A 26,839-nucleotide genomic window follows, 5' to 3' on the forward strand; every position below is an offset into this window, starting at 1 on the left:
TAACACTGGCTGCAGAGAGCACAGAGCACAGCAGTGTGAGGTCTGATTACACATCTCTCCAGGGACAGTACATAACACTGGCTGCACAGAGCACAGCAGTGTGAGGTCTGATTACACATCTCTCCAGGGACAATACATAACACTGGCTGCACAGAGCACAGCAGTGTGAGGTCTGATTACACATCTCTCCAGGGACAGTACATAACACTGGCTGCAGAGAGCACAGACGTTCCATACAAGATAGGGTCCGGTGGTTTGTTCTTAAGTTGAATTTGTATGCAAGTTGAATCTGTATATTTTATCATTGTAAATCCAGACAAAAAAAAAAAAATTTTGGCCCCAGTGACAATTGGAGTTTAAACATTTTTGCTGTAACGGGACCAAGGATGATGAATAAGTCTTCATTACAGACACCTTACAGGCTGGGACTATAGTAACATCCAGAGAGGTCAGAGGGGTCTGTCTGTAACTATGTAAGTTGGGTGTCCTTAAGTAGGGGACCGCCTGTACATAGCACTGGCTGCAGTCTACATGGTCACACTTGCAGGCGGGTTCCCTATCAGTGCATGTGCACCCTGTGTGGCTACTCCTCGGGTGCTGCAGGACACGGCCGTGACCTCGTCTGCTTCTTGCGGGTAATGACTTTCCAGGAGAATGTGCCGGGGTCACTGAACATCTCTGAGGTTAATGAACTGGATCTACAGCTCGGCCTGTGCTCTGCGGTGTAAGGTACAGCAGCCGGAGAGACATCCCCTTAAAGGGGAAGTGTCCATGGACAACCAAGAAGCCGCCGTGGAGGATGTGCAGAGAGGGGGCCCCACAATCCAGAGAGTCCGTGCCCCCCTAGAGGAAAACATGAACCTCTTATCAGACCAGGGGACCCATCATCTCCCCCTCACTGTCTCCAGAGCCTAATCCTATGCCCCTGATTGACCATCAGCCAGTGTGACCACCTGTAGAATCCAGCACCAGGTGTGACCAGTGACAGGAGCAGAGGCCCAACTAGGAGAGACCAGGACTGGGGCCCCTCCACTAGAAAGGGGTTCATAGGGCCAAAACTATTAGGATTTATCCCAATTGGTATCCGGGTATCACATGGGGCAGCTGGAGGTGCACAGTATGGAGAGCGCAGCTTCCCGGGCACCACCTCCCTAAATAACTGGGTCCAGTCATGTGATCGGAGGCTCCACCAATCAGGATCTGCAGATAAGAGTTTCCTAATCAAATGGAAGACACAAGAAAAATCAGCGGCAGAGAAACCGAGTGAAACGTCTTCATGCCAATAATTTATTGAAGATTGCTGTACATATCCAGGAGCTGCGGCCCCCAGGGGCCCGGCTCCACCAACTACATCCTGGCTTTAGGTTTTTCTTCTACAACAATACAGTATTTCACGTCTCGATTCTAAAACAGGAATTTAAAAAGAGGGAGGGGTCAGAGAAAGGGGGTGGGGCTTCTAAGGGCAGGGGGGGAGGGGCAGAGGCTAAAAATGGGCAGAGAAAAAAAAAAAAAATGAGAAAAATAAATCAAGGACTCAACATCTTCATTAAGAAAAATAAAACAAATGAACATATTTACAGAGAAAAATCGGCGAATCCCGGAGCGAGCGCAACGCCGAAATATTTACAAGAGGAGAGGCCCCGAGGATCAGAAAAGGGGGTGGGGGGACAGGGCAATGGAGGCAGGTGACCCCCGACCCTTGAACTATACAGTAATAGGGCGGGGCCACGTGTGGAGTGCAAAGACTCACCACATCCTACAGGACCCGGGGCACTTACCACTCACAATCTAATGCAACCAAACAGAGAAAGGGGGAACCATCGGCCGGTGCTGACCCAGGAGAGACGTGCAATCCTCCCCCGCAGGACTGGACTCACACTGCTGTGCTCTCATATCTCTGCATCCACAGACACTGCCCTCTGTATACAAGCTGGAGCCGACATTGGGTTGATTTGCACAGCAGTTACTCAGAGCAGTGGGGGAGGGGGCTGTAGAGTAGGACAATGCACAGACCCCAGAGCACAGCAGTGTGAGGAAACACCCCCTGCAACATTACTGGAATATAAATCCATATATTACAGTCCTGCTGCTACTAACATAATAAGATATGAGTACACATCTCTCCAGGGACAGTACATGCTGGCAGCACAGAGCACAGCAGTGTGAGGTCTGATTACACATCTCTCCAGGGACAGTACATACTGGCAGCACAGAGCACAGCAGTGTCAGGACACCACCCCAGTACAATCCTGGACTATAACTCCACTGACACAGTCCTGCTGCTACTAACATACACATTACGGTTACACAGATCACCAAGGCCAATACCCAGCGCTGGCTGCAGCCGCTCTTAAAGGTGAGGCTTAGTGCACATGGTGGCAGGTGTGTGCTCTCTGGAGCATCAGAGGTGACCTTCCCCTTTAAGACCCCGGTGACTTCTGCAGGAGTTGCGTGTGGTCATTCATTTACATCAGGTGACATGATCGTGAGGCCCTGACCCCGAGTCACACATGAGCAGTCAGGACTGGATGTTACAGAGGAACAGAAACCCTCTATTAAAGGGGCGGCATCACTAAACTTGTAGGAAGGGGGAAGCTATTTTTGGAAGGAGCCATTTTTTGCCTTTCACTCCTCTGCAATCCTCATCTCCTGCCAAAAATCAATGTGGGGGTCCTCCCTCACATCTGTCCCCCCATAACCAGACAGAGCCAAGGAGGTTTCTTTTCCATCTTTTAAACTATTCAATTTTGGGGGAAACAAAGCAAAATATACAATTAACCTTAAAAATCCCCAAATCAGACGACGGAACAGAGACCCCCGGGGCCCAGGATAAAACCTATGTAAAAGCCTGTAGCCGCTACCACATATGGGGGTACAGTACAGGAAGATGGGGGTTATGATCTCCACTTATGAGCATGGTCCTACAACAAGGACTAGTCACAGCAATGGCCATAGCCCCCCGCACACTCCCTGTGAGACTATAGAGATCGCCCCCTCCCCTGTAAGAGCAGCACGAGGAGTCAAGTATGAGGAGGCTCAGACTGCACCCCCTCCCCCGCGGTACATGGAGGCACCGGCTCCCCTAACATCAGCACATTGGGGAGCCCAACGCAATCCACGACCTTCATGGAGGGTCCCGGGGGTCAGGAAGTTAGTTTGCAGGGAGGACGATCATTCGGTGACATGGAGGGGGAGGGGATGGAGGGGGAGGGGGACGGTGGAGTTTTTGCACCTTTGCCCAGTTCAACAAAATAAGAAAAAACAAAAAACCCAACACTTCACAACATGACGGAAGTCTGAGGCCTCGGGGTGATCCGCCATCAGTGTGAGATATCGGGGGGACGACTGCCACAATCATCCAAAGTCAGAGAGAAGAAACGTCATCCCCAGGAGCCACGACGTCCCCCACACGTGGGCAAGATGGCGGCCGGGAAGGGGAGTGCTAACAGGAGGGGCCGGGGACAGGGGGCGCTCCTCAGGAGGTGCTCAGCTCTGCTACATCGCTGGTTTTCAGTCTGTCAGATCCGGGTCTCGCGTCACCTGTAGGAACACAAGATCCAATTACAACATACAGCTCCCCCTGCAGGCGGCACAAGACCTACACCAGACTGAAGAGCTTACACTCCAGACAGCAGGACCTTCCCTGAGCTCCACTTACATAAATCGTGTCTAAAGCTGCTGTAACAGGTCCGCAGGGGCGGAGCATGAGCGTCAGGCATTGCCCCGCCCCCGAGGGAATGCTGCAGCTCACACACAAGCCCCCAACAGCAGCCAGACATTTAACCCTTTCATCAAGGTAACCTTACACGCTGCACATGTGATGTCTGACACTACGGCTGCACTGGAGGCCACAGAGCGGCTAAAGGGGTTGTGCAGGATTAGAAACACAACCCCCCCCCCCCCCTCAGGTCACGTCTGATCAGTACCAGACACAACCCACAGACCGTGGTGGCACCAGTTATAGTACAAAGCAGCCATGTTATCCCAGTCCTGTACAGGACCCTCCTGCGGGGCCCGGGGACTATAGCGCCACCACCAGACACGTACCGTGCAAATGACTCTGCTGCAGGTGAGGAGGTATGAGGACGGTGTTCAGCGAAGGCTCAATGGAGAGCTCTGCAGACGAGAAGCACAAGTCACAATACACATCCATGAGTGAGCCCCCGACACTGCAGACAGACCCCCACAAGCAATGCCGAAACCCCTCCTCCCCCGCGACACTGCTGTGCTGGGAATGTGGGGGTCTCACTGTCCTGCAATGCTGAACCCTGCCCTCCCAGACACTGCACAAGAGATACAGACCCCACAAGCTCCATCACCAACCCACAAGCAAAGCAGAGACCCCCCTCAAATCCAACCACAGAGACCGCCCAGAAATACAGAGACCCAACCCCCTCCCCAGACACACCCCTCACACCCAACCCCCACAGCAATGGCTCCCTCCACCACCCCCCAGCCCAGACACCCGGTCGGCAGTCACTGCACAGCACCGGCCTCTCACCTACAGAGCTGAAGTTGAAGATGGGGGGCAATTCCCTGCCGCTCGGGAGACGTGTGTTGGGGTCGCGTAGCTCATCGAAGAAGGAGTGTGCACAGGCTTGTAGGGGCGAGAGGCGGGTGTCCGGGGTGTACTCCAGCAGCCGGCTGCACAAGGTGATGGCTTCTGGGGAGGTGCGGGGCTTGAACACCTGTCCAGGAGGGGGCAGCAGTGAGAACAGCAGCGAGTACCACCTGTGGTGACAGTGATGTGGGGGGGGGGGGGGGGGGGCACTTACCTTCGTCCAGGGATGTGCTTTGATTTGAGGGAATTTGAATTCTGTGTAATTTGGGTTCATCTCGCGGATTTGTTCCCGTGTGGGGGTTCCCAGCACCTGCACAAGGAAAAGACATTCAGAGGACCTTAAGGGGCAAATACATCCACAAGTCTCCTGTAGCTGCACCATGATGGCCGATGGACCGCCCTATGCTCCTCCTACACGGCACCAGGCTTGTGGGTCTGTTCTAGAGATATTAAAGATCCGTTTCCTCTTCAATCGTCAGTTCTGAATGACATTTGGCCTTTACAATGACACCAGAACCGTGGCAACCCTCCGACCACAAGATAAGGCTCCCCGGCAGGACTTACCTTTATGATCTCCACCAACTGGTCAACTCCACTGTCCCCCGGGAAGATGGGCTGCCCGAGGAGCAGCTCCGCCAGGACACAGCCGGCCGACCAGATGTCTGCAACAAGGGGAGAATGTTAGGATAAGAACAGCGCTACCCCCAACACGTGGCCTGTGACTGATACTGCACCATGCCACAGAACTGCAATACAGGCCACAGTATATAGTGGCGCTGTAGCTGAGAACCAGGTACTATACAATCAATGAGGACAATAATGAGTGCAGGCAGCTTATGGCAAGTCACTGTGCAGGGCACCCACCACAACAGAAATACAGCGACCACCCCACCCAGGGATACAGCCGCCACTATGTACTCACAGGTACAGCTACCTCCCCATCCAGGGATACAGCCGCCACTATGTACTCACAGGTACAGCTACCTCCCCATCCAGGGATACAGCCGCCACTATGTACTCACAGGTACAGCTACCTTCCCACCCAGGGATACAGCCGCCACTATGTACTCACAGGTACAGCTACCTCCCCACCCAGGGATACAGCCGCCACTATGCACTCACAGGTAGAGCTACCTCCCCATCCAGGGATACAGCCGCCACTATGTACTCACAGGTACAGCGACCACCCCACCCAGGGATACAGCCGCCACTATGTACTCACAGGTACAGCTACCACCCCACCCAGGGATACAGCCGCCACTATGTACTCACAGGTACAGCTACCTTCCCACCCAGGGATACAGCCGCCACTATGTACTCACAGGTACAGCTACCTCCCCACCCAGGGATACAGCCGCCACTATGTACTCACAGGTACAGCTACCTCCCCATCCAGGGATACAGCCGCCACTATGTACTCACAGGTAGAGCTACCTCCCCATCCAGGGATACAGCCGCCACTATGTACTCACAGGTACAGCGACCACCCCACCCAGGGATACAGCCGCCACTATGTACTCACAGGTACAGCTACCACTATGTACTCACAGGTACAGCTACCTCCCCACCCAGGGATACAGCCGCCACTATGTACTCACAGGTACAGCTACCACCCCACCCAGGGATACAGCCGCCACTATGTACTCACAGGTACAGCTACCACTATGTACTCACAGGTACAGCTACCTCCCCACCCAGGGATACAGCCGCCACTATGCACTCACAGGTACAGCTACCACTATGTACTCACAGGTAGAGCCACCTCTCCACCCAGGGATACAGCCGCCACTATGTACTAACAGGTACAGCTACCTCCCCACCCAGGGATAGAGCCGCCACTATGTGCTCACAGGTACAGCTACCTCCCCACCCAGGGATAGAGCCGCCACTATGCACTCACAGGTACAGCTACCTCCCCACCCAGGGATACAGCCGCCACTATGCACTCACAGGTACAGCTACCTCCCCACCCAGGGATACAGCCGCCACTATGTACTCACAGGTACAGCGACCACCCCACCCAGGGATACAGCCGCCACTATGTACTCACAGGTACAGCTACCTCCCCACCCAGGGATACAGCCGCCACTATGTACTCACAGGTACAGCTACCTCCCCACCCAGGGATACAGCCGCCACTATGTACTCACAGGTACAGCTACCTCCCCACCCAGGGATACAGCCGCCACTATGCACTCACAGGTACAGCTACCTCCCCACCCAGGGATACAGCCGCCACTATGTACTCACAGGTACAGCTACCTGCCCACCCAGGGGTACAGCTACCTCCCCACCCAGGGATACAGCCGCCACTATGTACTCACAGGTACAGCTACCACCCCACCCAGGGATACAGCCGCCACTATGTACTCACAGGTACAGCGACCACCCCACCCAGGGATACAGCTGCCACTATGTACTCACAGGTACAGCTACCACCCCACCCAGGGATACAGCCGCCACTATGTACTCACAGGTACAGCTACCTCCCCACCCAGGGATACAGCCGCCACCATGTACTAACAGGTAAAGCTACCTCCCCACCCAGGGATACAGCCGCCACTATGTACTCGCAGGTACAGCGACCTCCCCACCCAGGGATACAGCCACCACTATGTACTCACAGGTACAGCTACCTCCCCACTACATAAGAATGACATGACACCACATCCTCTTACCGATGTTTGCAGTATAATCAGTGGCTCCAAATATGAGCTCCGGTGCCCTGTAATATCGGGAGCAGATGTAGGACACATTCGGTTCGCCTCGTACCAGCTGTTTTGCACTGTAAGAGGTAATGGTTGAGTCTGCAGTATATACACAGTCACAGCCTCCCCCCCCCCCCTAACCCTGCACCCGGTACTCACCTGCCAAAGTCACAAAGCTTCAGCACCGCAGTATCGGGATCCACCAGCAGGTTCTGAGGCTTTATGTCCCGGTGACAGACGCCTTGAGAATGGATATAAGCCAAACTGCGGAACAGCTGATACATGTAGACCTGAAGGGAGGAGGAGATGGCTCATAACGGGGGTCAGAGACCGCCCGCACCCACCAGCACCCCTGCCAGGCCCCTCCACCTGCTACCGCACCCACCAGCACCCCTGCCAGGCCCCTCCACCTGCTACCGCCCCCACCCGCCAGGCCCCTCCACCTGCTACCGCACCCACCAGCACCCCTGCCAGGCCCCTCCACCAGCTACCGCCCCCCACCCGCCAGGCCCCTCCACCGGCTACCGCCCCCCCACCGGCTACCGCCCCCCCACCCGCCAGGCCCCTCCACCTGCTACCGCCCCCCCACCCGCCAGGCCCCTCCACCTGCTACCGCACCCACCAGCACCCCTGCCAGGCCCCTCCACCAGCTACCGCCCCCCCACCCGCCAGCCCCCTCCACCGGCTACCGCCCCCCACCTACCAGCCCCTCCACCTGCTACCACCCCGCACCAGCCCCCACCGGCACCCTTGCCCCTTACCTTCACATAGATGGACGGGAGCGTGGATTTGGCCTTTGCAAAATGCCGTGCAACGCGATACACTGTCTCCGGGACAAAATCCAGGACGAGGTTCAAATAAACTTCATCTTTCTGTAGAGACAGAGGATTAGAAATCAGTGAGGCCCCTGGTGGTGGGGGGGACACAGGTAGGTAAGGGGGTCCTGACCTTCTCTCCGCTGGAGTAGAAGAAGTATCGGAGCCGCACAATGTTGCAGTGATCCAGTCGCCGCATGATCTGCAGCTCCCGATTCTGAAGGGAAAAAAAATAAAATTATACACAAAACCATAAAATTACCAGAAGAAAATAAGAGCCTGCAGAGCATCGCACCATCCACCTCCTCGTCTGGGATCTAGGTCCCCCACAGTACTGAGGAGCCTATATAGTGCAGGATCTAGGTGCCCCATAGTACTGAGGGGTAGGAGCCTATATAGTGCAGGATCTAGGTCCCCCACAGTACTGAGGGGTAGGAGGAGCCTATATAGTGCAGGATCTAGGTCCCCCATAGTACTGAGGGGTAGGAGGAGCCCATACAGTGCAGAATGTAGGTCCCCCATAGTACTGAGGGGTAGGAGGAGCCCATATAGTGCAGAATGTAGGTCCCCCATAGTACTGAGGGGTAGGAGGAGCCTATATAGTGCAGGATCTAGGTCCCCCATAGTACTGAGGGGTAGGAGGAGCCCATATAGTGCAGGATCTAGGTCCCCCATAGTACTGAGGGGTAGGAGGAGCCCATATAGTGCAGAATGTAGGTCCCCCATAGTACTGAGGGGTAGGAGGAGCCCATATAGTGCAGAATGTAGGTCCCCCATAGTACTGAGGGGTAGGAGGAGCCCATATAGTGCAGAATGTAGGTCCCCCATAGTACTGAGGGGTAGGAGGAGCCCATATAGTGCAGAATGTAGGTCCCCCATAGTACTGAGGGGTAGGAGGAGCCTATATAGTGCAGGACCTAGGTCCCCCATAGTACTGAGGGGTAGGAGGAGCCCATATAGTGCAGGATCTAGGTCCCCCATAGTACTGAGGGGTAGGAGGAGCCTATATAGTGCAGGACCTAGGTCCCCCATAGTACTGGGGGGAGGAGTCCATATAGTGTGTGTGGGGGGGGGGGGGGATCTAGTTCCCCCGTAGTACTGGGGGGAGGAGTCCATATAGTGTGGGGGGGGGGGGGGGGGGATCTAGGTCCCCCATAGTACTGAGGGGTAGGAGGAGCCTATATAGTGCAGGATCTAGGTCCCCCATAGTACTGGGGGGAGGAGTCCATATAGTGTGGGGGGGGGATCTAGGTCCCCCATAGTATTGGGGGTAGGAGGAGCCCATATAGTGTGGGGGAGGGGGTATCTAGGTCCCCCATAGTACTGGGGGGAGGAGTCCATATAGTGTGGGGGGGGGATCTAGGTCCCCCATAGTATTGGGGGTAGGAGGAGCCCATATAGTGCGGGGGGGGGGATCTAGGTCCCCCGTAGTACTTGGGAACTAACAGCCCCAGGCTGAAGTAGCAGAGCACTGGAGTGTGACCCATACATAGCTCAGCTCCCCCCGGATACCACAGCGCCAGCACTGAGGGGTCTCACTGGGGTGACACGTCCTCCTGAGCCCATGTGTCTGCTGGAGCTCGGCTCTTGTGTGAGGGGGTAGATCTGTAACCTGATATCAGCTCCCTGCCAATAGACTGCCATGCTGGAGCGCTGTGCCCTGAGGGGCTCACCCAGAGCACCGGCCAAGGAAAACTGGAAAGAAGCAGCATGACCACTGGGGAGCCCAATCATCAGGTACATAGCGGGAGCTCCTATAGTGTTACACAGGGGAGGGGGCGTCCCATTGATGTTACTTCATCACACCTGAATAAGGGGCATTGTTTTCTCCCCCCCCCTCTACCTACAGAACCGGTCCGGTTACATGTACTTGGCCCAAGACCCGAGAGATAGGATCCAAGATCACAGCAGCTCATGTTACACTAATAATGACAGCTCGATGCTCAGAGGCTCAGCCCGGGGGTCCTGCCGCACAAGCCCCCCCATGGATGATGTGTCGGGTCAGCACCTTGAACCTCTTGTCCTGCAGGACCTTCTTAATGGCCACCATTTCTCCGCAGTCCACGAGCCGCGCCTGGTACACCACTCCGAAGGAGCCGTTACCGATGACTTTGATGTCGGTGTAGGACACTTCCTGCGGGCGGTCCGGCCCCTGGCCTGGGGTGGCCACCACCGTCGTCACTTTCCCATTGTCCCCTGGAAGAGAATGAGACGTATTATAAAGTGGCCTCAGCGTCATGTGATCCGGAGCACAACTCCCAACATTACAGAATGAAGACACAACCCATTCCCTGGGGAACCGGACGGGATCCAATGAGGGGAACAGATTTAAAACCCCGATACCGATTGTAAATGTTCTCCAATTCTACTTTATCACATGTCCCCACATCAAATCACTAGCAAAGAGGGAACTGGTGACATCACCTGTGGTACTTCTATGGGAGAGTAGTGGGCATGCTCTGAGCTGCGCAGGTACTTCTATGGGAGAGTAGTGGGCATGCTCTGAGCTGCGCAGGTACTTCTATGGGAGAGTAGTGGGCATGCTCTGAGCTGCACAGGTACTTCTATGGGAGAGTAGTGGGCATGCTCTGAGCTGTGCAGGTACTTCTATGGGAGAGTAGTGGGCATGCTCTGAGCTGTGCAGGTACTTCTATGGGAGAGTAGTGGGCATGCTCTGAGCTGCACAGGTACTTCTATGGGAGAGTAGTGGGCATGCTCTGAGCTGTGCAGGTACTTCTATGGGAGAGTAGTGGGCATGCTCTGAGCTGTGCAGGTACTTCTATGGGAGAGTATAGTGGGCATGCTCAGAGCTGTGCAGGTACTTCTATGGGAGAGTAGTGGGCATGCTCTGAGCTGCACAGGTACTTCTATGGGAGAGTATAGTGGGCATGCTCTGAGTTGCGCAGGTAATTCTATGGGAGAGTATAGAGGGCATGCTCAGAGCTGCGCAGGTACCTCTATGGGAGAGTATAGAGGGCATGCTCTGAGCTGTGCAGGTACTTCTATGGGAGAGTAGTGGGCATGCTCTGAGCTGTGCAGGTACTTCTATGGGAGAGTAGTGGGCATGCTCTGAGCTGCACAGGTACTTCTATGGGAGAGTATAGAGGGCATGCTCTGAGCTGTGCAGGTACTTCTATGGGAGAGTATAGTGGGCATGCTCTGAGCTGCGCAGGTACCTCTATGGGAGAGTATAGATGGCATGCTCTGAGCTGCACAGGTAATTCTATGGGAGAGTATAGTGGGCATGCTCTGAGCTGCACAGGTACTTCTATGGGAGAGTATAGAGGGCATGCTCTGAGCTGTGCAGGTACTTCTATGGGAGAGTATAGTGGGCATGCTCAGAACTGCGCAGGTACCTCTATGGGAGAGTATAGATGGCATGCTCTGAGCTGCGCAGGTACTTCTATGGGAGAGTATAGAGGGCATGCTCTGAGCTGCACAGGTACTTCTGTGGGAGAGTAGTGGGCATGCTCTGAGCTGCACAGGTACTTCTATGGGAGAGTATAGTGGGCATGCTCAGAACTGCGCAGGTACCTCTATGGGAGAGTATAGAGGGCATGCTCTGAGCTGTGCAGGTACTTCTATGGGAGAGTAGTGGGCATGCTCTGAGCGGCACATGTACTTCTATGGGAGAGTAGTGGGCATGCTCTGAGCAGCGCAGGTACTTCTATGGGAGAGTAGTGGGCATGCTCTGAGCTGCGCAGGTACTTCTGTGGGGGAGTAGTGGGCATGCTCTGAGCTGCGCAGGTACTTCTGTGGGGGAGTAGTGGGCATGCTCTGAGCTGCGCAGGTAATTCTATGGGAGAGTAGTGGGCATGCTTTGAGCTGCGCAGGTACTTCTATGGGAGAGTATAGAGGGCATGCTCTGAGCTGCGCAGGTACTTCTATGGGAGAGTATAGTGGGCATGCTTTGAGCTGCGCAGGTACTTCTATGGGAGAGTATAGAGGGCATGCTCTGAGCTGTGCAGGTACTTCTATGGGAGAGTAGTGGGCATGCTCTGAGTTGCGCAGGTACTTCTATGGGAGAGTATAGTGGGCATGCTCAGAGCTGCGCAGGTACTTCTATGGAAGAGTATAGAGGGCATGCTCTGAGCTGCACAGGTACTTCTATGGGAGAGTATAGAGGGCATGCTCTGAGCTGCACAGGTACTTCTATGGGAGAGTATAGTGGGCATGCTCTGAGCTGCACAGGTACTTCTATGGGAGAGTATAGAGGGCATGCTCTGAGCTGCGCAGGTACTTCTATGGGAGAGTAGTGGGCATGCTCTGAGCTGCGCAGGTACTTCTATGGGAGAGTAGTGGGCATGCTCTGAGCTGCGCAGGTACTTCTATGGGAGAGTAGTGGGCATGCTCTGAGCTGCGCAGGTAATTCTATGGGAGAGTAGTGGGCATGCTCTGAGCTGCGCAGGTAATTCTATGGGAGAGTAGTGGGCATGCTCTGAGCTGCGCAGGTACTTCTATGGGAGAGTAGTGGGCATGCTCTGAGCTGCGTATCCACCACTGAGCTCGTCCTTGCACTGAATACATGTTTAGGACTCCATTTGCCGGGGGTAACCCTAGTCCTGAAGTGTACGGGCACTTATAATACTCCAGGCCCCGCTGCTGACAGGTATAGCATGGAGGTTGCTGGTACCAGGCCTTCCACAAGGTCCAGTACACGTGAGACATAGGACCAGTCAGAGACAAAACATGTTCAGTCACATCTTCTGCAGGCGACATCCTGATTGGTGGGACCTGGGAGGGGGCACAGCACCCCCTCCCCCCTCCGTCTAACCCCGGGTCCTGGGCCAGGATAGACGTCTGCCCGACCACATCTAGGACCCCCCTACGTTATACACCTCCGGGGGGCCGCGTGCTGGACCGCCCCCCCCCCCCTCTGTGGGGGAGTAGTGGGCATGCTCTGAGCTGTGCAGGTACTTCTATGGGAGAGTATAGAGGGCATGCTCTGAGCGGCACATGTACTTCTATGGGAGAGTATAGAGGGCATGCTCTGAGCTGCGCAGGTACTTCTATGGGAGAGTATAGAGGGCATGCTCTGAGCTGCGCAGGCACTTCTATGGGAGAGTATAGAGGGCATGCTCTGAGCTGCGCAGGTACTTCTATGGGAGAGTATAGAGGGCATGCTCTGAGCTGCGCAGGTACTTCTATGGGAGAGTATAGTGAGCATGCTCTGAGTTGCGCAGGTACTTCTATGGAAGAGTATAGAGGGCATGCTCTGAGCTGCGCAGGTAATTCTATGGAAGAGTATAGAGGGCATGCTCTGAGCTGCGCAGGTACTTCTATGGGAGAGTATAGTGGGCATGCTCTGAGCTGCGCAGGTACTTCTATGGGAGAGTAGTGGGCATGCTCTGAGCTGCACAGGTACTTCTATGGGAGAGTATAGTGGGCATGCTCTGAGCTGCGCAGGTACTTCTATGGGAGAGTATAGAGGGCATGCTCAGAGCTGCGCAGGTACTTCTATGGGAGAGTATAGAGGGCATGCTCTGAGCTGCGCAGGTACTTCTATGGGAGAGTATAGAGGGCATGCTCTGAGCTGCACAGGTACTTCTATGGGAGAGTATAGAGGGCATGCTCTGAGCTGCACAGGTACTTCTATGGGAGAGTAGTGGGCATGCTCTGAGCTGTGCAGGTACTTCTATGGGAGAGTATAGAGGGCATGCTCTGAGCTGCGCAGGTAATTCTATGGAAGAGTATAGAGGGCATGCTCTGAGCTGCGCAGGTACTTCTATGGGAGAGTATAGAGGGCATGCTCTGAGCTGTGCAGGTACTTCTATGGGAGAGTAGTGGGCATGCTCTGAGCTGCGCAGGCACTTCTATGGGAGAGTAGTGGGCATGCTCTGAGCTGTGCAGGTACTTCTATGGGAGAGTATAGAGGGCATGCTCAGAACTGCGCAGGTACTTCTATGGGAGAGTATAGAGGGCATGCTCTGAGCTGTGCAGGTACTTCTATGGGAGAGTAGTGGGCATGCTCTGAGCTGCGCAGGTAATTCTATGGGAGAGTATAGAGGGCATGCTCTGAGCTGCGCAGGTACTTCTATGGGAGAGTATAGTGGGCATGCTCTGAGCTGCACAGGTACTTCTATGGGAGAGTAGTGGGCATGCTCTGAGCTGTGCAGGTACTTCTATGGGAGAGTAGTGGGCATGCTCTGAGTTGCGCAGGTACTTCTATGGGAGAGTATAGTGGGCATGCTCAGAGCTGCGCAGGTACTTCTATGGAAGAGTATAGAGGGCATGCTCTGAGCTGCACAGGTACTTCTATGGGAGAGTATAGAGGGCATGCTCTGAGCTGCGCAGGTACTTCTATGGGAGAGTATAGTGGGCATGCTCTGAGCTGCACAGGTACTTCTATGGGAGAGTATAGAGGGCATGCTCTGAGCTGCGCAGGTACTTCTATGGGAGAGTAGTGGGCATGCTCTGAGCTGCGCAGGTACTTCTATGGGAGAGTAGTGGGCATGCTCTGAGCTGCGCAGGTACTTCTATGGGAGAGTAGTGGGCATGCTCTGAGCTGCGCAGGTACTTCTATGGGAGAGTAGTGGGCATGCTCTGAGCTGCGCAGGTACTTCTATGGGAGAGTAGTGGGCATGCTCTGAGCTGCGCAGGTAATTCTATGGGAGAGTAGTGGGCATGCTCTGAGCTGCGCAGGTACTTCTATGGGAGAGTATAGAGGGCATGCTCAGAGCTGCGCAGGTACTTCTATGGGAGAGTAGTGGGCATGCTCTGAGCTGCGCAGGTAATTCTATGGGAGAGTAGTGGGCATGCTCTGAGCTGCGTATCCACCACTGAGCTCGTCCTTGCACTGAATACATGTTTAGGACTCCATTTGCCGGGGGTAACCCTAGTCCTGAAGTGTACGGGCACTTATAATACTCCAGGCCCCGCTGCTGCCAGGTATAGCATGGAGGTTGCTGGTACCAGGCCTTCCACAAGGTCCAGTACACGTGAGACATAGGACCAGTCAGAGACAAAACATGTTCAGTCACATCTTCTGCAGGCGACATCCTGATTGGTGGGACCTGGGAGGGGGCACAGCACCCCCTCCCCCCTCCGTCTAACCCCGGGTCCTGGGCCAGGATAGACGTCTGCCCGACCACATCTAGGACCCCCCTACATTATACACCTCCGGGGGGCCGCGTGCTGGACCGCGCCCCCCCCCCCCGGGCGATGTGACCCGTTTATAGAAACCGATAATAAAATCTCAGTGTTCCCCAGAAAAACCGAAACCAACACACCTGTGCGAGTCCAGGGCTGGGACTTACTGAGCCCCCCCAGAACTGCATCACCAATTACATGATCCCCCCCCCCCCCCCCAAGGGATTGTGGGTAACTTACCCAACACCAGGGGGTCCAGGCAGAGGAGAGGTCACCCCGATATAGAAGACCGTGGACAGTGGTCACAGCCTCCAATCCTGACACCGCACAATTCCCCCCCCCACCCCCTTTACCCCACAATTCCCCCCCCCACCCCCTTTACCCCACAATTCCCCCCCCCCACCCTCCTCAGCACCCCAGAACAGGACCCCCGTTACCTCACAAACCCGCCCCCGCACCATACGCCCCTCAGCACTGCCCCCCCCCCTCAGCACCGGAGCCCCGGTACCACATAATCCCGCCCCCTCAGCACCGGGGCCCCCGGTACCACATAATCCCGCCCCCTCAGCACCGGGGCCCCCGGTACCACATAATCCCGCCCCCTCAGCACCGGGGCCCCCGGTACCACACTAGGCCGCCGCCTCCCTCCCCCGGGCCTCGGATACTCACTGCCCAGTTTGATGGCGCTGAAGCCCGCGGGCACAGAGGAGGCGCCCCCCGTAGCTCCTCCGGGGCCCTTGGCAGCTCCAGGCGGAACTTGGTCACCGAAGACGTCGCTCCGGGTCCGGTTGACGCCGCTCATGCTGAGGAGCGAGGAGCACAGACGCTGAATGGTGGCCGGGCTCGGCGGCTCCCTCCCCGCGGCCGCCACACACACTCAGCCCCCGGGGCTCCAGGCCGCTACGCGGAGGTCGCTGGGAAGTAGAGTCCGTCCCTGGCTCCAGCCAATCACAGGAAACCCCTCCCGGGACTACAACACCCGGCGTGCCTCGCGGCAGGGGAACAGGAGCGCTGGCGCAATGCACGCCGGGAGCCCGAGTGCACGTACACTCAGGAGACGAGCATAGAGGTGACAGCGCGAGACTACGAGTCCCAGAGTGCACCGCGCGGCGCCATGCACGCCGGGAGAACACGTCACCAGTCACACAGCGACTACACTACCCAGAGGCCAGCGCGGCAGACAAAGAACTGTAACCCCCAACAACAAGTCCATGAAACGTCCTGAAGAGAATGGGCGTGGCCACCACGTCTGACAGAGGCGTGGCCAGAGCGGCCATTACTATATAGGGCGGAAGTGGCGGGAAATGAACAGTGTCATTACAACCCGGCTCAGACGACATGAGTGAGGGGACACAGCAAGGCAACAAACTCACAATGTGCACAGCGCTCCCTACACGCGCCCTCGGGCGCCAATACACGAGGCAGAACGCCCTCGGGCGCCAATACACGAGGCAGAACGCCCTCGGGCGCCAATACACGAGGCAGAACGCCCTCGGGCGCCAATACACGAGGCAGAACGCCCTCGGGCGCCAATACACGAGGCAGAACGCCCTCGGGCGCCAATACACGAGGCAGAACGCCCTCGGGCGCCAATACACGAGGCAGAACGCCCTCGGGCGCCAATACACGAGGCAGAACGCCCTCGGGCGCCAATACACGAGGCAGAACGCCCTCGGGCGCCAATACACGAGGCGGCGCTCCCCACACGCTCCCTCAGGCGCCAATACACGAGGCGGCGCTCCCCACACGCTCCCTCAGGCGCCAATACACGAGGCGGCGCTCCCCACACGCTCCCCCAGGCACAAAATACACAAGGCGGCGCTCCCCACACGCTCCCCCAGGCACAAAATACACGAGGCGGCGCTCCCCACACGCTCCCTCAGGCACAAAATACACAAGGCGGCGCTCCCCACACGCTCCCCCAGGCGCCAATACACGAGGCGGCGCTCCCCACACGCTCCCTCAGGGGCCAATACACGAGGCAGAGGACTCCGCAGAGCATCTCCACCCAGAAGCAGGAGGCAAAGCCAAGCAATATGCAAGGTGCCAGGACTCCGCAGAGCATCTCCACCAGAAGCAGGGGGCAAAGCCAAGCAATATACAAGGTGCCAGGACTCCGCAGAGCATCTCCACCAGAAGCAGGGGCAAAGCCAAGCAATATACAAGGTGCCAGGACTGAATCTGAAAAGTGCAATGAAGTTGCCGTAGCGTTACATTTTCTCCATTTTTATGGCTTTCACTGTGAGCTCCTTGTGACAACTCCTTGGGTCTAGACAATCACGGGTTTTATAACGTTTCCCCTTATTCTGACACCAATGACGTTCATACTACAGCATACGGACCGGTGCGAGGTATCAAAGTTTAATAACATTTTCACTTTTTTGGACCCCCCAGGGTACTTTAACCCACAGGGGTCTGATTGCATTTTTTTTGCTTTAATAATGGCAAGAAAAATGTGTGTAGAAAACACTTGTGCCGGGTCTCAGGAGCTGAACACACCCCCGGGGTTTCCCGGATCTCACCTATAGTCAGGCAAGTTACATGGATTTAGTCACCTGCACCATGGAGTGCGGAGGTCCTCCAGGTGCAGATTGGTTTACATGGAGATCCACATGGCCATCACAGAGACGCGGGCTCCCTCCACAGGATCAGAAATCACTAGAGGGATCTGAATGGAAATGTCCCAGTGTTGGATAAGGAGGATCAAAAATAATCCAGTCTCCACCTATCCGTGTGATGAGACTCTGTGGCTCCTTTCAAAATGGGAAGAGCACTTGCCAAAACCAAAGTACATCAACTCAAGACCTGTGGGAGAATAGTATGCCGCCTTCACCAGCTAGCAAGGATTTATATTCAGCTTCCCGAAACATAAGACTGACCGATCTGTGACACCTCAGGGAGAAGTTCAAGTCTCTTCATTGCGTTGGTGAAAGCCGACATCCTCAGGGACTGACAGACGGCAGGAGGAGAGATTGTGACAAAGGGTCCCATGGTGGAGCAAAGGCTTTCAAAAGGGCCTCATTTCTGGAGAATTGAGAGCAAGGAGACCAAGTAATACCATAGCTGTGGAGCCCTCCACTTTCAAGAGTCCGTAAGACCCATGAGCCACTGTAGATAACCAATTAGAAGCTTTTATGAAGTGCTCTGCTCCGAATTTACCAGCCCCTCTCCACTGCCCGATGATAAGGTCCCCCCAGGAGAAATCTTGATGACCTAGGAACAGGTAAAAAGGTAACTGCTGGGGCAAGAGGCCTTCCCTCACCATCCGCGCCTGACAACAACGAGTAGTCAGGCTTATAGGGGAGGGGGGTTTGAAGTAATCGTTGTGTTAGTCTGTGCTACTTCCCCTGTGGGTGGCGCGTGGTTACAAAGCTGCTCCAGGCGCATCCGAGGCTTCAAAGTAGAATTACAACTTCAATCTAGGACGATTGCCAGGTGGGCAGCCCAAACGTGGAGCCCCTAAGGCAAATCCTTCAAATGTCATTGTTCGGCTACATTTACATGACCGTTGGGGGGGGGGGGGGGGGGGGGAATATATATTATATACATATAGCCCCCATATATACGTCCCCCATAGGCCAGCAGTGAGCGCAGAGCGGTGCGGTGCTCCATACCCGGAGAAAAGATAAGACATGTCCCATCTCTCCCTGTAATACAGCACCGTGTATCTCTGGAGAGGGGCGAGCAGCACTTACCTCCTCTTCCGTCCACCTTACTATGAGTATGGTGGAGATGGGGACGCCCCCTTTCCTCTGTCTGGCACTGACACACCACAACGTTCCCTCAGGCGCAGAGGGATAGGAGAGCAGAGGCGTGACCCAATGAAAAGTTCTGTTCCAAATCCCACATTTACAAATTACTTAGGCCACGTAAAGCTCAGTCTGTAAGGAGCCTTGTCCACGTGGCTGGATAACAGCACCAGCAGCAGATTTGGTGGCATCTCAAGCTTCTCTACCCAAGATGGTGCCGATCACTTGGGTCAGGCATTAAGTAGAAGAGGAGCCAATCTCATCGCGAGGAGCCGGATCCCTTCTCCCATATACAGACGTATCCGACTTACAGACGACCCCTGGTGAAGTCTCCGGATGCTTTATTATAGTCCCGGGCGGCAATGATCAGCTTCTAGGTGAAGCTTTATTGATCATCTTCGTTCCCATGACAGCACGAAATTTTGAAAACCCAATTGTCACAAACAAAAAACCCAATTTTACTTGGATACAAATTCAAACTTTAGGGACAAACTTAAATACCTTGTCCTGTGTGTAACGTGGGGGCGGCCTGTACTGAGATACTACAGCGTTACTGTATATGGCGGTGTTATAGTGATTGGGCTGAATGACTGTATAGAACAGATGCCGTAGCATCCAATGCCCCCCCCCCCCTCACCCACCCAATGACCTAACAGGGGAGGGGGTGGGGGTGCGGTGGGTATGGCGAATGATTGAATCCGAGATTTGCCAGTGCCATTTACATGGTGCCACCACTCATGTTACCCCCACCCTTAGCTTAGCCCATGAGCCGCCTCCATACCCACCGGAAGGGTGCGTCACATGGGGAGGGGGCCGCAAGTGTTCTGTGAAAAGTCTCACTATTCCACCATTTTGCAGGTGGTGACGTTTCCAAAATGTTGTCCCTTGTTGGGCGGTTTCCATTGTTGTGGGGTAATTCCTGTTTTTCTGTATTGTTAGACTTTTTTGGCGCCTTTGTGGAGACATTTTGTGATGTCAGTAAATCACATTTATCATTTCATATTGTCTAAAATTTGTGAAATGTTTTGGCGCAAAAAAATTCCAGACTAACCCATACTTAAGGAAAACGTAGAAAATGTTAAGTAGAGACCTGAGACATTTCTGAGACATTTTTAACAAAAGTCTCAGACGTGAAAAAATAAATCCATTTAACACAAGGAGAAAGTGAGATTAGTAATTACCAAAGAAGCAGACGGAAAAGACAGGCAAAAAAACCCCAGATAAGACAAATGACCCCCGAAGACACCAAAGTGTTCAGAGATTTTTTTTTTTATATATTTAGGGGAAAGTTATAAGGGAGAGAGATTATCCCCCCACCCCCTCAATGGGGAAAAAGAAAAAAACAAACAAACAAACAGTGGAGCTCTGCACACAGTACTGATCCCGAGTTACATCCTGTATTATACCCCATAGCTGCACTCACTATTCTGCTGCTGGTGCAGTCACTGTACATACATGACATTACTTATCCTGTACTGATCCTGAGTTACATCCTGTATTATACCCCAGAGCTGCACTCACTATTCTGCTGCTGGTGCAGTCACTGTACACATACATGACATTACTTATCCTGTACTGATCCTGAGTTACATCCTGTATTATACCCCAGAGCTGCACTCACTATTCTGCTGCTGGTGCAGTCACTGTACACATACATGACATTACTTATCCTGTACTGATCCTGAGTTACATCCTGTATTATACCCCAGAGCTGCACTCACTATTCTGCTGCTGGTGCAGTCACTGTGTACATACATGACATTACTTATCCTGTACTGATCCTGAGTTACATCCTGTATTATACCCCAGAGCTGCACTCACTATTCTGCTGGTGCAGTCACTGTACATACATGACATTACTTATCCTGTGCTGATCCTGAGTTACATCCTGTATTATACTCCAGAGCTGCACTCACTATTCTGCTGCTGGTGCAGTCACTGTGTACATACATGACATTACTTATCCTGTACTGATCCCGAGTTACATCCTGCATTATACCCCAGAGCTGCACTCACTATTCTGCTGCTGGTGCAGTCACTGTACATACATGACATTACTTATCCTGTACTGATCCTGAGTTACATCCTGTATTATACCCCAGAGCTGCACTCACTATTCTGCTGCTGGTGCAGTCACTGTGCACATACATGACATTACTTATCCTGTACTGATCCTGAGTTACATCCTGTATTATACTCCAGAGCTGCATTCACTATTCTGCTGCTGGTGCAGTCACTGTGTACATACATGACATTACTTATCCTGTACTGATCCTGAGTTACATCCTGTATTATACCCCAGAGCTGCACTCACTATTCTGCTGCTGGTGCAGTCACTGTGTACATACATGACATTACTTATCCTGTACTGATCCTGAGTTACATCCTGTATTATACTCCAGAGCTGCACTCACTATTCTGCTGCTGGTGCAGTCACTGTAAACATACACGAGTATGTATAAAAGTCTTCCCCGTACATCATACTGAATCCATTTTTGTCAACTAACTCGAAGCATCACGCAGCACAGGACCAGCGACTCTAGGGCAGCACAGACATGATAATACAGCACAAGATAATTATGTTTTACGATGCCTTCCGAGCTGCGTAAAGAATATAACTACTATAATCCTGCCCCCTATGTACAGGAATATAACTACTATAATCCTGCCCCCTATGTACAGGAATATAACTACTATAATACTGCCCCCTATGTACAGGAATATAACTACTATAATACTGCCCCCTATGTACAAGAATATAACTACTATAATACTGCCCCCTATGTACAGGAATATAACTACTATAATACTGCCCCCTATGTACAGGAATATAACTACTATAATACTGCCCCTATGTACAAGAATATAACTACTATAATACTGCCCCCTATGTACAGGAATATAACTACTATAATACTGCCCCCTATGTACAAGAATATAACTACTATAATACTGCCCACTATGTACAGGAATATAACTACTATAATACTGCCCCCTATGTACAGGAATATAACTACTATAATACTGCCCCCTATGTACAAGAATATAACTACTATAATACTGCCCCCTATGTACAGGAATATAACTACTATAATACTGCCCCCTATGTACAGGAATATAACTACTATAATACTGCCCCCTATGTACAGGGATATAACTACTATAATACTGCCCCCTATGTACAGGGATATAACTACTATAATACTGCCCCCTATGTACAGGGATATAACTACTATAATACTGCCCCCTATGTACAGGAATATAACTACTATAATACTGCCCCCTATGTACAGGAATATAACTACTATAATACTGCCCCCCTATGTACAAGAATATAACTACTATAATACTGCCCCCTATGTACAGGAATATATCTACTATAATACTGCCCCCTATGTACAGGATTATAACTACTATAATACTGCCCCCTATGTACAGGAATATAACTACTATAATACTGCCCCTATGTACAGGAATATAACTACTATAATACTGCCCCCTATGTACAAGAATATAACTACTATAATCCTGCCCCCTATGTACAGGAATATAACTACTATAATCCTGCCCCCTATGTACAGGAATATAACTACTATAATACTGCCCCCTATGTACAGGGATATAACTACTATAATACTGCCCCCTATGTACAGGGATATAACTACTATAATCCTGCCCCCTATGTACAGGAATATAACTACTATAATACTGCCCCCTATGTACAAGAATATAACTACTATAATACTGCCCCCTATGTACAGGGATATAACTACTATAATACTGCCCCCTATGTACAGGGATATAACTACTATAATACTGCCCCCTATGTACAGGAATATAACTACTATAATCCTGCCCCCTATGTACAAGAATATAACTACTATAATCCTGCCCCCTATGTACAGGAATATAACTACTATAATACTGCCCCCTATGTACAGGAATATAACTACTATAATCCTGCCCCCTATGTACAGGAATATAACTACTATAATCCTGCCCCCTATGTACAAGAATATAACTACTATAATCCTGCCCCCTATGTACAAGAATATAACTACTATAATCCTGCCCCCTATGTACAAGAATATAACTACTATAATCCTGCCCCTATGTACAGGAATATAACTACTATAATACTGCCCCCTATGTACAAGAATATAACTACTATAATACTGCCCCCTATGTACAGGGATATAACTACTATAATACTGCCCCCTATGTACAGGGATATAACTACTATAATACTGCCCCCTATGTACAGGAATATAACTACTATAATACTGCCCCCTATGTACAGGAATATAACTACTATAATACTGCCCCCCTATGTACAAGAATATAACTACTATAATACTGCCCCCTATGTACAGGAATATATCTACTATAATACTGCCCCCTATGTACAGGATTATAACTACTATAATACTGCCCCCTATGTACAGGAATATAACTACTATAATACTGCCCCTATGTACAGGAATATAACTACTATAATACTGCCCCCTATGTACAAGAATATAACTACTATAATCCTGCCCCCTATGTACAGGAATATAACTACTATAATACTGCCCCCTATGTACAGGAATATAACTACTATAATACTGCCCCCTATGTACAGGGATATAACTACTATAATACTGCCCCCTATGTACAGGGATATAACTACTATAATCCTGCCCCCTATGTACAGGAATATAACTACTATAATACTGCCCCCTATGTACAAGAATATAACTACTATAATACTGCCCCCTATGTACAGGGATATAACTACTATAATACTGCCCCCTATGTACAGGGATATAACTACTATAATACTGCCCCCTATGTACAGGAATATAACTACTATAATCCTGCCCCCTATGTACAAGAATATAACTACTATAATCCTGCCCCCTATGTACAGGAATATAACTACTATAATACTGCCCCCTATGTACAGGAATATAACTACTATAATCCTGCCCCCTATGTACAGGAATATAACTACTATAATCCTGCCCCCTATGTACAAGAATATAACTACTATAATCCTGCCCCCTATGTACAAGAATATAACTACTATAATCCTGCCCCCTATGTACAAGAATATAACTACTATAATCCTGCCCCCTATGTACAGGAATATAACTACTATAATACTGCCTCCTATGTACAAGAATATAACTACTATAATACTGCCCCCTATGTACAGGAATATAACTACTATAATACTGCCCCCTATGTACAAGAATATAACTACTATAATACTGCCCCCTATGTACAGGGATATAACTACTATAATGCTGCCCCCTATGTACAGGAATATAACTACTATAATACTGCCCCCTATGTACAGGAATATAACTGCTATAATACTGCCCCCTATGTATAAGAATATAACTACTATAATACTGCCCCCTATGTACAAGAATATAACTACTATAATACTGCCCCTTATGTACAGGGATATAACTACTATAATACTGCCCCCTATGTATAAGAATATAACTACTATAATACTGCCCCCTATGTACAGGAATATAACTACTATAATACTGCCCCCTATGTACAGGAATATAACTACTATAATACTGCCCCCTATGTACAGGAATATAACTACTATAATACTGCCCCCTATGTACAGGAATATAACTACTATAATACTGCCCCCTATGTACAAGAATATAACTACTATAATACTGCCCCCTATGTACAGGAATATGACTACTATAATACTGCCCCTATGTACAAGAATATAACTACTATAATACTGCCCCCTATGTACAGGAATATAACTACTATAATACTGCCCCTATGTACAAGAATATAACTACTATAATACTGTCCCCTATGTACAAGAATATAACTACTATAATACTGCCCCCTATGTACAGGAATATAACTACTATAATACTGCCCCCTGTGTACAGGGATATAACTACTATAATACTGCCCTCTATGTACAAGAATATAACTACTATAATACTGCCCCCTATGTACAGGAATATAACTACTATAATACTGCCCCCTATGTACAGGAATATAACTACTATAATACTGCCCCCTATGTACAGGAATATAACTACTATAATACCGCCCCCTATGTACAGGGATATAACTACTATAATACTGCCCCCTGTGTACAGGGATATAACTACTATAATACTGCCCCCTGTGTACAGGGATATAACTACTATAATACTGCAGGTGATTACAGATAACCTGTCAGACATGTCTCTATACACACTATACAGGTATCTGCCCCTCCCCCTCTGTACTGCCCCCAATTATTCTTAAACTCTCAGTAAGAAAAACCCGCTGTAGCATAACAATAGCTGTCCTCCATCTTGCTACACCCTCTGCTGCACGTGCACACGTACACCCGGAAGTCAGTGGCCTCCATGTTACTACATCAGACAGAGCTGAGCTGTCGGGAGGCCGCAGCCCGGCTCCGCACGTCTGGGCGGGTGACACTTACTGTGTAGCCGCTTCCCCCGGTATCTCGGTTGGACGTACATGATGTTCCCGGTTCCCTCGCTGGATGCATTAGGCAGGGCTTTATGTAGTCGTTGGGAACTACAATTCCCGTCATGCATCTCTGGAGCTGCGACGGCGGCGTATTGGACGCACGTAATGACGTCACAGCGATGGGACGTTAAAAGAGCTTAAAATCGAATCACGTGACGGTCCTCTCTCCAGGAGACATTTTGTGGACGTTTCTCTTTATAGTGAGATCTGCAGAGACGGATCCGAGCAGCCATAACCCTGCCAGGTGCAACATTACACATCTTCCTGCAGATGGCGGCAGCGAGACACAGATCCCAACACAGTGTAACGTATCCTCTCCTGTAAGAAGTGCTGATACTCCATAGGGGGCAGTATTATAGTAGTTATATTCCTGTACATAGGGGGCAGTATTATAGTAGTTATATTCCTGTACATAGGGGGCAGTATTATAGTAGTTATATTCCTGTACATAGGGGGCAGTATTATAGTAGTTATATTCCTGTACATAGGGGGCAGTATTAAAGTAGTTATATTCCTGTACATAGGGGGCAGTATTATAGTAGTTATATTCTTGTACATAGGGGGCAGTATTATAGTAGTTATATTCTTGTACATAGGGGGCAGTATTATAGTAGTTATATTCCTGTACATAGGGAGCAGTATTATAGTAGTTATATTCCTGTACATAGGGGGCAGTATTATAGTAGTTATATTCCTGTACATAGGGGGCAGTATTATAGTAGTTATATTCCTGTACATAGGGGGCAGTATTAAAGTAGTTATATTCCTGTACATAGGGGGCAGTATTATAGTAGTTATATTCTTGTACATAGGGGGCAGTATTATAGTAGTTATATTCTTGTACATAGGGGGCAGTATTATAGTAGTTATATTCCTGTACATAGGGAGCAGTATTATAGTAGTTATATTCCTGTACATAGGGGGCAGTATTATAGTAGTTATATTCCTGTACATAGGGGGCAGTATTATAGTAGTTATATTCCTGTACATAGGGGGCAGTATTATAGTAGTTATATCCCTGTACATAGGAGGCAGTATTATAGTAGTTATATTCTTGTACATAGGGGGCAGTATTATAGTAGTTATATCCCTGTACATAGGGGGCAGTATTATAGTAGTTATATTCTTGTACATAGGGGGCAGTATTATAGTAGTTATATTCCTGTACATAGGGGGCAGTATTATAGTAGTTATATTCCTGTACATAGGGGGCAGTATTATAGTAGTTATATTCCTGTACATAGGGGGCAGTATTATAGTAGTTATATTCCTGTACATAGGGGGCAGTATTATAGTAGTTATATTCCTGTACATAGGGAGCAGTATTATAGTAGTTATATTCCTGTACATAGGGGGCAGTATTATAGTGGTTATATTCTTGTACATAGGGGGCAGTATTAT

The 26,839-nt window shown here is 51.0% G+C and overlaps 1 protein-coding gene across 3 annotated transcripts; it reads right to left on the reverse strand.

The window, feature by feature from the left end:
- Positions 1-1,264: 1,264 nt before the first annotated feature.
- Positions 1,265-25,522, reverse strand: GSK3A (glycogen synthase kinase 3 alpha). 3 transcript variants are annotated; one of them, XM_072113756.1, is made up of 11 exons: positions 15,843-16,199; positions 10,093-10,280; positions 8,218-8,301; positions 8,031-8,141; positions 7,429-7,559; positions 7,240-7,346; positions 5,126-5,223; positions 4,776-4,871; positions 4,502-4,688; positions 4,048-4,116; positions 1,265-3,540 (listed from the first exon to the last, which is right to left on the reverse strand). In XM_072113756.1, the coding sequence occupies exons 1-11, from the start codon at positions 15,973-15,975 to the stop codon at positions 3,476-3,478; spliced, it is 1,269 nt and encodes a 422-aa protein (XP_071969857.1). In that variant the 5' UTR covers positions 15,976-16,199; the 3' UTR covers positions 1,265-3,475. The 3 variants fall into 3 exon arrangements, with proteins under 3 accessions (XP_071969857.1, XP_071969856.1, XP_071969855.1); XM_072113755.1 differs by lacking the exon at positions 15,843-16,199 and adding an exon at positions 25,389-25,522 and having other exon boundaries at positions 4,502-4,871; XM_072113754.1 differs by having other exon boundaries at positions 4,502-4,871; positions 15,843-16,214.
- Between the last annotated feature and the right edge of the window lie 1,317 nt (positions 25,523-26,839).

This window comes from Engystomops pustulosus, chromosome 6, assembly GCF_040894005.1.
Source record: "Engystomops pustulosus chromosome 6, aEngPut4.maternal, whole genome shotgun sequence".
NCBI lineage: Eukaryota > Metazoa > Chordata > Amphibia > Anura > Leptodactylidae > Engystomops > Engystomops pustulosus.